The sequence below is a fragment of the Tursiops truncatus genome, chromosome 2 (genome assembly GCF_011762595.2).
Source record: "Tursiops truncatus isolate mTurTru1 chromosome 2, mTurTru1.mat.Y, whole genome shotgun sequence".
Lineage (NCBI taxonomy): Eukaryota > Metazoa > Chordata > Mammalia > Artiodactyla > Delphinidae > Tursiops > Tursiops truncatus.
In genome coordinates this window covers 63737152-63750067 of record NC_047035.1, presented here as the reverse complement: position 1 = coordinate 63750067, position 12916 = coordinate 63737152, and the positions used below count along the sequence as shown (strand labels likewise).

The 12916-nt window shown below is 40.0% G+C and overlaps 1 protein-coding gene across 4 annotated transcripts in view; it reads right to left on the bottom strand.

Moving 5' to 3' along the window:
* Positions 1-9910, bottom strand: part of BAZ1A (bromodomain adjacent to zinc finger domain 1A) — a 93427-nt gene extending 83517 nt beyond the window's left edge. For 2 of the 4 annotated variants that reach the window (XM_019924042.3, XM_073800558.1), the window contains exon 1: positions 9778-9910. In XM_019924042.3, the coding sequence (XP_019779601.2) occupies positions 9778-9890 (113 nt within the window). In that variant the 5' untranslated portion in view covers positions 9891-9910. The remainder of the gene's footprint in view (positions 1-9777) is intronic. The other 2 variants (XM_019924043.3, XM_073800559.1) reach the window with 2 other exon arrangements.
* Positions 9911-12916: the final 3006 nt, after the last annotated feature.

The window sequence follows — 12916 nt, the reverse complement described above, 5'->3', positions numbered from 1 at the left end:
TATACAAATACCATAAACAGATGTTCCCTATGGAGAAAGGGAGGGACTGGGAAGAGGAGAATTTGTTATTCTAAATAGTTCCATATTGTTTGAATTTTTATAATGAGCATGTATTCATATTGTTTTTATAATAAAAATATTTTTTAAACAGAAAAGGTTAGACATATGCAAAAAGATTAACAGTAGTTGCCTCTAAGTGGTTAAGATATGGGTAAATATTTTGCCCGCCTCTACATTTCAGTCTACTTTTCAACATATGTAACCAACATAATTCACTATTCTCTAACTTTTTCTCCTTCCTGAAATACCCCTTTCCTTCTCATCATTCTAAAAACTATTAAAACTGTTACATGTTTATTTCCTTGTTAGTGTATCTGTACAGGTTACCCCTGTAGTAGTCTGATCTCCAAAGAAGATTTGGAGTAATTCCATTAAGATAGTTTCATTTGCATATTTGTCTGTAGATTCTATGAGAACAACAAAAAATGAAATCTATGGAAGTAAAGAGAAACTAATCATACCTTAACATAAATGAGATCTAAAGAGATAATAATATACATATGTCAACTTACATGACTAATTCAGTACAAGGGAAATCCTTTTGAAGTATGTACCATTTAGTAATGGGGATAATGGGTGTATATCATTAAAATACAAAGTAAAAAGTGATTATCTTTACAAAACAGAGGCAGATATCCTTCGGGAATTCAGAGGAAGGGAAGGAGGAGAGGCAGGCACAAAAGATCAAGAAATGCTAGAACATCTTTGGGAGGAACTGGCATGAAGAGTTAGGATGAAAAGGAAAAGTGGAGTTGAAGGAAAAAATGCCGGAGGAAAAAAATGAATATAATTTGATTCTTATAATAAAATCTATGTCAGATAAATAGCTAAGTGAGAGGCAACAGACATACCCAATAGAGGGTTATCAACAGGGCAAAATAAAATGAATGAATGGATGGATCTTGAAAGAGGTCTTATTTAATTTTTACTGCCTAAAACTGCAGTTCACTTAGAAAGCTTTATAAAAGTTTTAAACTTTTTCCTTTAGAAACAAACACAGATTCCCAAGCCACATATATCATGTGTGTGAGATATTCTAATAATTTAAACTATTTATCTAGTACTACAGGTGACCTTTGAACTATGGGGGGAGGGAAGGATAGAGGTGCTATCTCCACACAGTCAAAAATCTGTGTATAACTTTACCATCAGCCCTCCTTATCCATGGTCAACTGTAAGAAAAATATATTTCAAATCTAGATGTTATATATTAACTAGTCTCTAAGCTAGTGCTATCAAAAGTAGAATGCTAGCTACATATATAATTTAAAATTTTCTAGTGGCCACATTTAAAAATTTTTAAAGACATACTAATGAAATTAATATATTTTATTTAACCCAATATATTCCAAAATAGTTCAATATGTAATCAATATTGAAATAGTTTATTTTTTCTTTTTGGTACCAAGTCTTCAAAATCCAGTATGTATTTTACATTTACTGCGCATCTTAATTCTGACTAGTCACCTTTCAAGTTCTTAATAACCAATGGCTCCTGCATTGGACAGCACAGCTCTAGCCATAGCAGGTGGGTATTTGATAGCCTGGGGTATTTGCTGCCATTGCAGGGGGACAGACTTTAGACTCAGCTGCAATAAACACTATTCTGTTTAGATTTGTTACCATTGTTCAAAATACCAAGGAGAAGAATGGCACAAGTGCCACAAACCTCCATTAAACGTGGATAGACAGTAACCAGCGACAGTACAGCTACCCTTCTTCACCCAGGTTCCCAGAGCCTCCTGCAAAGTGTTTGTTCTGTTTGTTTCCTTTGTGTCTATCTACCCTACAAAGGTCTTACATTATAGTCCTGCTGTGCACAAAGATCCACCCTCAGGAGGAGGGAGGCAGGACACACTACCACAGCGGCCATCTTTTTAAATTAATTTTTATTGGAATTTTCTTTCACAGTGGCCATTTTAAAGCAAGGGAAATAAAGCCCAAGGCTACTTCTCCCTATTCATCACTCCCTATTCATCATGGCACCATCTCTAACATTACACACCTTCACTTACATCCACTTCTATATTCTGCTCTTCACCCATTCAACATACACATTCAAATGTGTAGGATTTTGTTAGTAATGCTGAAACTCTAGGGGATAGGTTACAGTGCCTCTTCAATTTCAATATTATAAGAATATAAATAACGAAAATCTTACAAGCAGCACATTTTTATTATTGTGAGTAAAACTTTATAAAACACAAAGTACTATTTTATATCAGTTTAGACTAATACAGGTTATTATGTCTCCAATTTATTGCTACGTTCCTTCAACAATCCTCTTTACTAGAGATGAGCGTACTACTGGCCCGGAGGTCAAATCCAGACTTCCACCTGTTTGTCGAGTTTTATTGGAACACAGCCACACCCACATCTTTAGGTATTGCCTATGACTGCCTCCTCACTACATCTGTAGAGTTGGGTTGGTGCAACAGACATCTAATGGCCTGAAAAGCCTAAAATATTGACTATCTGGCCCTTTAAGAAAAAGTTTGATGACCTCTGCCCTTTGCCATTATTTCTTAAGGAAAAATTGCTTCTGAGTTACCAGGTCAAGTACTGGTAAGAACACACTTCTAAAACAAAGTCAACAAATTAAGGAACAAAGGGCAACATACTGTTAACTTGCTGAGTATTTGGAAAACTAAAAACCTAAAAGAATAAGATTAAGAATGAAGTGACATAAAAACCAGAAACCAAATACAATTCAGAAAAGATAAATGCAAAGCATACTCTATTTACTTAATGGCCCAAAATGTATTAACTAGACGTAAAGCAAGGTAAGAGAGATACAGCCCAATACTGCAGAAAAGATCTAAGGGACATAAGCAAACTCCTCTGTCTACAAAATAATCAGTAACTGAGAAATGCAGCCATAGGCTAAAAACTAACACAATTCCTGACTAAAACAGCATATGGTATGCAAGAGAAGGAAAGTATGGTTTATAAGCTTAGAAAAGTAGTAATTGCTAAAAGACAGCACGGGCTGTTCTAACAATTTCCTTCACTGAAGGGGTTACAAGAGCAGGACATTAGGTGATCATGGGCATGGCAGACTATACATGCCTTAGAGGGAGAAATAACTGCTAGATGAAAATTACATTTATTACATTTATTCATAAATGGTGAGGGGGAAAGTTCAATTATAAAGCTTAGTTTAAAAAAACACTTTACTATTACTTTGCACTTTACTTAGTGCTACCTCAGACGAACTTAAGATACTGACATACAAGGCAGGCTCCTAAAATCTGCAGATGACATTATGGTGAGGAATAGCAATACAGATTTTTTAAATCTAGACAATGAAGACTTAAGTAGAAATCAACAAAGGTGAAACATTATAGCTCCATCTTTCAGGACCCAACTCATATGTTATCTCCTATCTGAGGGCATCCTCAATTCCCCAGCAGTTATCAGTTCCATTTTCTATCAGTTCCATTTTCTATGTTTCCATTACACTGGCTCCTCAGAACATATGTGATTTATGCCACTGTGTTATAGACATACAATCACTTCTCACTAGAGGGGGACAAATTATCTCAGCATTTCCAAAGACTTTCCAAAGTACAGTGTCAAGAATAAGCAAATATATTCTCATCGGCAGTCCACATATACTTTTATGTTTATCTAAAAAGAGAAAGTACACATGTGAATGGGAAGAAGAAAGCAAAGTATCTGAATCTCAGCTTTGTCACTTGTACAATATGACTTGGGTAATTTATACAAACTTCACTGAACCTGGTTCCCCTTCTGTAAAATGGGAACAATGTGTTCCATAAACAGTTAATATGAAAATTAAATAATACAGTATGCCCAACATACTATATGTGCACTCAATAAACATATCAATTCTTACTGCTTAGGTACCCTATTCGCAGAGAGATCCTAGAAGAATACACAGAAGAATAACCTGTACGGTAGAGCAACAATGTCAGAAGAACACATATAAGACCTGAGAATCTTTGAAGAGAAAGTTTGGCATTGGGAAGGAGGTTAGGAAAAGGGATTAACTGTAGAAGGATTATCAGTGAACATCCAAAATCCAATCTGGATGCCCCAAGTATAAAATCTTATCAGCTGCATAGTGGTAGACTATTTGCAAAGAGGGTTGAAGGTGTGCAGGCTCCTTAGAAATGACTTTCACACTCTTCTCACAAGAGGTAGAGCCTATTTCACCACCCCTTGAATCTGGGCTGGACCTGAGATTGGCTTTGACCAACAAAATACAGAAATGACATTGAGAGATGTCTACTCTCACCCTCCTGGAACTCTGAGACCAAGGTCTCTGGAAGAAGAAGCCCAAGTTGCTTTCTGAGGATGAAAGACCACATGGTGAGAAATGCCATCCCAGTATATTAAATTATCACATACTACACTTTAAATATATTACAATTCTGTTTGTCAATTATACCAGAATAAAGCTAGAAAACACACACACACACACAAAGAAAAGCCATCCCAGCTGAGGTCCCTGACACATGACTGAGGCCACCTCTTACTCCATCTAGCCTCAGCCAAGCCTGACTTCATCTGACTTCACCTAAATGAGAGAGCACAGAGAGATGAGCAGCAACCACAATGGCAACCCAAAGAATAGTGGGCAAACAAAATGGATGGCTCTCTGAGCCACTAAATTTTAGAGTGGCGTGTTATAAATAACTGATAGATATATCCCGTCTGCAGAAAAGAAACATGGTAGCCTGCTAAGCAGATAAAAGGTTAAAATGCAAAAAAAAGAAAAAAAAAGTATTTAGGAATCTCTGTTATACCATCCACAGAAAAAGGACTCATAGACCCAAATACCTGGGCCATGTGGCAGACTTATTCCTAAAGAGGAGCTGAACATCTAACTTGAAGACGCTAGCTATTAAGATTATCCTACTCTCCTTGAAAACCCTATGCTCACGAAAGGGCCTTCTGATAATAACTAGATTTCATACATAGCTTATTATCAGTTTGGGGACTGGTCTATGTGAAGGGCCCTTTTCCCTATAAATTAATGGCATTCTGGTTTTTACATACAGTATCTAGAATTTAATCACTTGGGAGTGTAGTAAAAAAGTCAAATGTCTGAGCAGACTGTAGATCATGGTACCTTCACAAAGATCTAGGCAGCCAGCTTGAATTCCAAGCAATGCCCCTATGTTTTTGGTGCATATTTATGCAAACTTTAACAAATATTAGGAAGAATTCTCTATAATAAGCATTATGTGATGGTAAATATGAAAACAAACTCTAGAGTCTTAGGTATGTGAGTGAGAACTCTAGTGTCACCAGTTGCTAGATAGGTCGTTTTTGAACTGATCTTGGACTTACTCTTCCTGCCTCAATCCCAACCTCCTCATCTGTAAAAAGAGGACAGTTGAAAGGACTGAATTAACAAGTTGAGGAGCTGATGAACAATGAAAACAGGATGCTTTATAAATTAGTCAAACACTTTTCACTGGACAGCCAGATTGAAACATAAGCTGGTCTGTCAGTGATGTTGTGGAAGAGACTCCTACATTGTATATGAAAAGTGTGATTCACTCACAGATGGGAAATACATTCCAATTCCAAGAGTCTAAATGCCTAAAAACAGAAGTCATTTTATTAAGGAGATTAAAGTCACTATGTAATACAAATCATTTTCCTAGCCCACAAATCTAGAATTTCTGGTGTTCAGACTTGACTGCTCCTTATTTGAACAATCCAGACAAAAAAAAAAATTTTTTTAAACAAAATTATTGTCTGCTAACTAAATTACAGAATAAATTTTTATCTCCTTTAAAAGATTAAACTATGCACTTTATTCTGTTCTCTTTAGTTACGAGCTTCGTTTTTCTTATATTTTTTCCCCTAGGTTCCATATATAAGTGAGATCATACGGTATTTGCTTTTCTCTGTCCAACATTTCACTTAGCATAATGCCCTTGAGGTCCATAGGTATTGCTGTAAATGGCAAGATTTCATTCTTTTTTAAGACTGAATAATATTCCATTGTGTATATGTACATCTTCTTCACCCATTTATCCATCAATGGACACTTAGGTTGTTTCCATATCTTGGCTATTATAAATAATGCTGCAATGAACATGAGGATGCATATATCTTTTCGAATTAGTGTTTTCATTTTCTTTGGATAAATACCCAGAAATGGAATTGCTGTATCAATATGGCAGTTCTGTTTGTAATTTTTTGAGGAACCCCCATACTATTTCCCATAATGGCGGCACCAATTTATATTCTTATCAATAGCGCATGAGGGTTTGTTTTTCTCCACATCCTCCCCAATACTTGTTATTTCTAGTCTTTTTGATAACAGCCATTCTAACATGTGTGAAGTGATACCTCATTATGGCTTTGATTTGCCTTTCCTTGATGATTAATGATGTAGAGCACCTGTTGGCTCTCTGAATCTCTTCTCTGGAAAAATATCTGTTCAGATCTTCTGTCCATTTTTAAATCAAGTTGTTTTGGTATTTTTGCTATTGAGTTATATGAGCTCTTTGTATATTTTGAGTATTAGTCCCTTGTCAGATATAAGATTTACAAATATTTTCTTCCATTTCGTAGGCTGCCTTTTCATTTTGTTAATGGTTTCCTTTGCTGTGAAGACACTTTTTAGTTTGACATAGTCCCACCCACTAGTTTACTTTTGCTTTTATTGCTTTTGGTGTTGAATTCAAAAAAAAAATCATTGCCAAGATGTATGTCAAGGAGCTTACCACCTATGTTTTCTTCTAGGAGTTTTATGGTTTCAGGTCTTATGTTCAAGTCTTTAATCCATTTGGAGTTAATTTTTGTGTATGGTGTAAGACAGTGGCCCAGTTTCATTCTTTTGCACTTTAGCTTATGCATTCACCTACAGTTAATGTGCTATTTTTAATGAGTCTTCTTTATTTATGGAAAGCAGGTCAAACAAGAGCTAGCAATTAAAGAGCATATAGTTAAAACAAACAAACAAAATAAAGGAGTTTGAACTGTATAATCACCAAGTAACCATCTTTGTCATAGTCCCTGTCTCAAAGAATTCAGGGTCTAGGAAAAGAGAAAATGTGATGCAACAAATACATTGCATTACTGTGCAATAACTGCAGATGTTACACTAGATAAAATGAAGGGTGACCGTTGCTGCTAGAAGGACAAAGGAGGAAGTGTTAGGCTATGATATCAGGTAAGACACACAAAACACTATTTAGCAATTAAAAGGTCACTGGCAACCTGTACTAACCAGAGTTAGAGGCAGTTACTTTGCATTATGCTGGGAAGTGAAAAAGGTGCGGAGGTGTAGTAAAACTCTTTGAGACTGATAGAGAAAGTTATATTCAAGAAATCAAAAACCCGAGCAAATAGGTGAGCATAGTGATCTTCAGACAAATACAAAAGAAAAATATTCAAAATAATGTACTTAAAGGATAATCTTCAAACAAATTCACATAAACCAATTTGTGATTTAACGAATTAGTGAAAACAGATGTTTCCTTCATAGTTTCTCCAGACTTGTGGCAAGGGTCAGATTACCATAATCTGCAGACCACCATATACCATCCACCATGAATGCATTTTTAGAAAGATCTCTTTGTAATCATCTAAGAGAAAGTAATCCAAATTTTAACACAATTAAATGGCAGTCTTCTTCCAGTTTTGTGCCAATTCAAAGTCATAAACGTTAATAGCTAAGAACATCAGTAGCTCTGCTTTGGTCAGGGTAAATGATTAAATATCTTTGCTCCCAAACCAATCACCTCTCTTAAACTGCTTGTTATTTCCAAAAACCCAAACGCTTCAGCACAGAGCAAAGACATTTTAATTAAAACAAAACATTTTAATTTTAATGTCATAAGACTACAAAGGACAAAATTAAAACATTTTAATTTTAATGTCATAAGACTACAGGGGACACAGTTCCTTAACATTAATGGAAGGTAGGTTTGGAATACCAAAAATCTCCTCCTCTATCATCAAGAACCTAAGTATCTGAAAAGTGTTCAAATTCAAAGAGGCTAGGGGCCATATTTATGCTCCCTTCTAAAGTGAGAAGAGTGTCTCAAAAAGACTGCTTACATAAAAGAAGAAAAGTTTAAATTTAAGCCCATTTCCTATCTTGTTGGTGCTTTTAAATACAACTTCTTGAAAAAAATTCAGAATTACCAAGGATTTTAACCTAAATCTTCTTTAAAAGTAAGACATCATCCTTGTCAAGTTACTTAATCCAAATTCACTTAAGTAGTTACAAGACTGAACTCTATTTGAGTAACAAAACAAGTCTGTACAGGAGCAGAGTAAGATGTGCACTCGTATTTAAAAGTACTGTCTGCTGAAAAACTTCTCTAGATATGACATGTTTACGTGTAACTCCTGTGGAGCCGAAGAAAAAAGAAGGCTTGCTTAAAATAAAAGCTCAAAGGAACTGTCCTTTCTAACTTCACTAGTCATTTCTCAGACAGGTGCTGAGTTTGCTTAACGCCCTCCCTCCAGCAAGCCCCCACTCAGAAAAGGTGCCTCCTACACACAATTTATTTTGTTGCTATAACACTTGGTTTCTAAGTCACAAAGGGACTCCTTCTGAGTGGAGAGGATAAAGCATAAGAAAAAGGGAGGATCAGGCTGTTTCAGCGATTGATCAATTCAGGTTCTCACTTGGTGATCCTGTTTAAACACAGAGCTCTAAAACGCCCCGTTATTTGGTGTCACGGGACAAGGGGATCTCTTGGGATAAACCAGGCAAGGGACTAAAAATTGAGGGGTTGAAACTACACAGGCAGCAGCTCCGGATTCTTGTAAAAACAAAAGCGAGTGGCACATGTCTGGCGGCCCCATGCGCAGGGGGATAAAGAGGAGGCTGGCTGGGGTTGGAGTTGAACTTGTCTTAGCCCCCTCCCCCAACTCCCACCGCCGCGCTCCCGTCTACGCAAAACCGAAAACGAGGGGGCGCCCAGGGCCCTGCTCTCTCCCCCTCCTTTTCCCCCGCCCAGTCCCGACTTCTTCCTCACCCGGTCTCCCGGGGGCGGAGACGCCGAGTTCCCCAGGGCCGGGAGTTAGTCACCGAGAAGAGGCGGTGACAGAGCGCACGGCTCGCTTCGCACACTCCGAGGCCTAGCCGCACCCGACCAGAGGCGGCCGGCGGAGGCTCTAGCGTCCCGGGCTTGCCGGGGAGCCCCCTCCCCGGAGTCTCAACTCCGCTCCCACCCCACCCCCGCCGCTACCCTGGGCAGCTCCAACGTCAGGCTCCACTCCCGACCGAGGAAACGATGCCCAGCCCGGCCGTTTCCTGCCCCCGGGGGCAGGGATTCCCTCCCCGGACTGGGGGACCACGGCTCCATGCCGCTGACCCGAGCGGGGATCCCCTCGGCCGCCGGGCGGGGATCCCGGAACTGGCCCCGTAGCGCGCGTCTGGCCGCGGCGGGGAGGGGCGAGGCGGGGAGTTTCCGCCGCTCGGCGGCCGGGCGGCTGCCGCGACTAGAAGCTGTCCCCGCGGCCGGCCAGGGACCCCAGCCTCCTCTGCCCCGGCCGGCTCTCCCCATGCGCGCCTCGGCCGGTCGGGCCTCCCGGGGACCCCGCTCAGTCACCGTGTCGGACTCGGGGGCCAGAGAAACGCGGGCCCGCGGCCACCCGTCACTTTCCAGTCGCCCCGCCAGAAACCCGGGTCTTGGAAAAGGAGAGAGACAAAAGGACGCTGGGGAGGGAGTCCCCACACTCCCTCGCACCCCCCGCGCCCGGCCCGGCCCTTACTCGTAGTGGCGGAAGATCTCGTTGGTGACTTTACAGTAGAAAACTTCCTCGTCGGGCCGCAAGTCCGCGGGCGGCTTCTGGCTCACAAACGGCTTTCGGTGTAGCAGCGGCATCTCGTGTCCGCCCGTGGGCTCACCCGGACCCTCGGCCGCCCGCGCCGGCCCCGCTTCCCTATCAAAATTGGAGGGAAAGGAAAGCCGGTAAGGTGGGGAGCGCTCGGCGGCGGCGGCGTGGGCCGGTCCGCGCGCCGGGGGAAGCTCGACTGCCTTTTGTGTGACTGACGCGCTGCGGCTGCCACCCGAGCTGAGGTCGCTCCTGTCGCGGTCGGGGTATTGAGCCAGCGGAGCCGCCCCACCGCCGCACGCCGGGCTGCCGGTTCACAATGGGGCCAAACGCCCAGCCGCGGGCAGGCGGTGCGGGAGCGGCAGCGGCCCCCTCCCCCAGCCCCTGCGGCCGCGGGGCTCAGAACGTGCTCGGCGCGCAGCCGGCCGGCCCGACGCCGCTAGGGAGCTCGATGCGGGCGGACCCCGGCGCCGCTCCGCTTTGTTCCCCCGCTCGCCTACACTTCTCTGCCGGCGCCGGCCGGCTCCCGAGCGACCACACCAAGCCCCTCACCTGCAAGCACGCCGGCTGCCACTTCTCCACCTTCTCAACTACAAAGGCGGCGAGGGGAGGCTCTGTCCCCCCGGGGGGTCGCTTCTCGCCGGCCCCTCCGCGCCTCCGGCCGCCGCTTCTCCCGTTGCCACGGCCTGGCTCCTCGCGGGGGATCGCGTCCCACCGCCACTTCCCCGCCTCTCGGAGCTCCTGGGAAGTTTCTGATCTACTTTCGGCTCAGAAGGAGGAAGAGCTGTTGGGAGGAGCTTTTCACTTCTCGCTTCTACCTTTTTATTGGCTACTCGATGACTTTTACAGCCTGTCACTGATACAGGAAGAGACGGCGGAGAGCCTGGGAGAGCTACATTATTAATTAATGGAGCAACCCCTTGTGAAGAATCAGAAGCATCCTCCATGTTTGCGATTATCAGCCCAAAGATCTGGGGAGAGCTGGGGTTTCAAACAAATAGCTAACAAAGTAAAGCCTTCCTCTTCAAGTCTGACACCAGCGCTTGGTTCCACAATGGGAAAAGGATTCCAATTAAGATTTAACTTGTATTTTAAGGATGGGAAGAGAGATGAGGAATAAGAAGTGAACAGTATTTTGAAATTTTCTTCTTCAGAATTAGAATTCACCTGTCTAAAAAAATACTTTGCTTGTATAAACATTCATCTTGAAAATACCTTTCTTGACACCGTGCTCTTTAATACTTAGGACAATTCAGTCAAAGTCTTAAAAGAGGAAAAGACCAAGAAAGTATACGTCAGAAAATGTCATCATGCCTATAGGACCCATTCATATTTAAAACTAAAAACCACACCTTTAAAAAGTAATATTTAGAATACGCCGCTGAATATATTATGCAAGGGATCAGTATTTAATTCAATCACTCAGAATTTTAAAGATTATGAATTTACTAGTGAAATTTCCCCTAAAACAACTTTCCCATATCTATGATTTCCATTCGTTGAACTAATTTTAATGCATATAATACGTGTGACTTTTGAAGTAAAAAATATTCGAAACTACACATAACTCCCAATGTTTGCCAGCTTTGTATTAAATGGTCATTTTTGCTACTGCCCTTGACATTTGCTTATTTGCAGATTAACCTGTAAGAATGGGTCTAAAAGACAATAAGTTTGAAGAAGTCCTTCAACAAAGGATGAACTAATTACTAATACTATGAAATGATCTCAGTTGTAAAAATGTGGGATCATCTTTGTATCTTCAAATTAAGTACATATGTACATTGGAGCAGAAAATGTAAGGAATCTATCCAAATCTCAAGAGTTATTATTTTTAAACTTCTTTTAAGATACTTCTATGGTGGCTAGCAAAATAAAATTTTGTGATTCAAAAATCATTAATAAAATTAATGCACCTTAGTGTACAGATACAAAAGTCAAAGAGGCTTTGAAATGCTCTGAGTAGCAAGTATATTCCTTAGCCTGGATAAGCTCTTCAGAAAATTATGCATGCAAAGATTTGGTGTTTTAAACTGGCCTCCAACTAGTACACTGAGTGACAATATAGAATTCCCTTCATAGAAAGTAATTTCCCAGGTGAAAAACTTAGAGCCTACAAAAAATGGGGACAAGGAGAATGGATAATTTTCAACTGATACTGAAGCATCACTCTCACAATTCAAAATCCCACCTTAACTGTTAAGCTAAAAATAGATGAAATTTTATCTGATTATATAGTATTTATCTTTCTTAGATCTCACTATTTGCTAAGCTGCTAAAATAATCTTGTTAAAATCACCATCAAAAATAGTAATGTTGATTTTACTTTTATTAAATACAAATTTTTAAACAACTGGATTCTTTTTTTTATACTAGCCTAAAATGGAAATTTTATTCTACTTCAAAATACTATCATCTCAATTTCCCTACTACCAGACTCAAATTTCAATACCATCATAACTCGGTTCTCTGAGTTACATACATAGGATTTATTTTAATTTATGATATTTAATCAATATTATACATAGTTATTTCAGAATGTGTTTAGTAAATTATAAATAATATATTAAAAGGTTTAGTTTTTATATGTTTATAATGTTTGATCAAATTGATAGCATACCTAAGCTACCTCAAAGTAACACTTCTCTTAAAGTTATCCTACATGTTTACTGCTAAAAACTTACCTAATATATTAGTTATTTCATATTTTGGTATCATGATCACCTCCTTGCTTTACTACTACTTTTAGACTTTTGAGAGTGAAAAGCTCATTGCTGTATTCAGAAAGTAAAGGATACTGTCATAAAATAGGACTTTGTGTAAAAAAAATTGGAAATATTGTAAAGGAAACTATGAAAGTTAGGGTATCACAAAAAAGAAAAAGAAACAATTTAAAATTTTAATAATTTAATTCAGTTAAACATTTGTCCTCCATTTATGTGCCAAGACACTGTACTAGCTCATGTGAGGGATACAATATAAATGTATCCTGGCCTCAAAAAATGTACAGTCTTGTAGGTGAGAGATGATGTAAAGACAAATAAACAATACAAGGATTGTATGAGTCCTAATGATT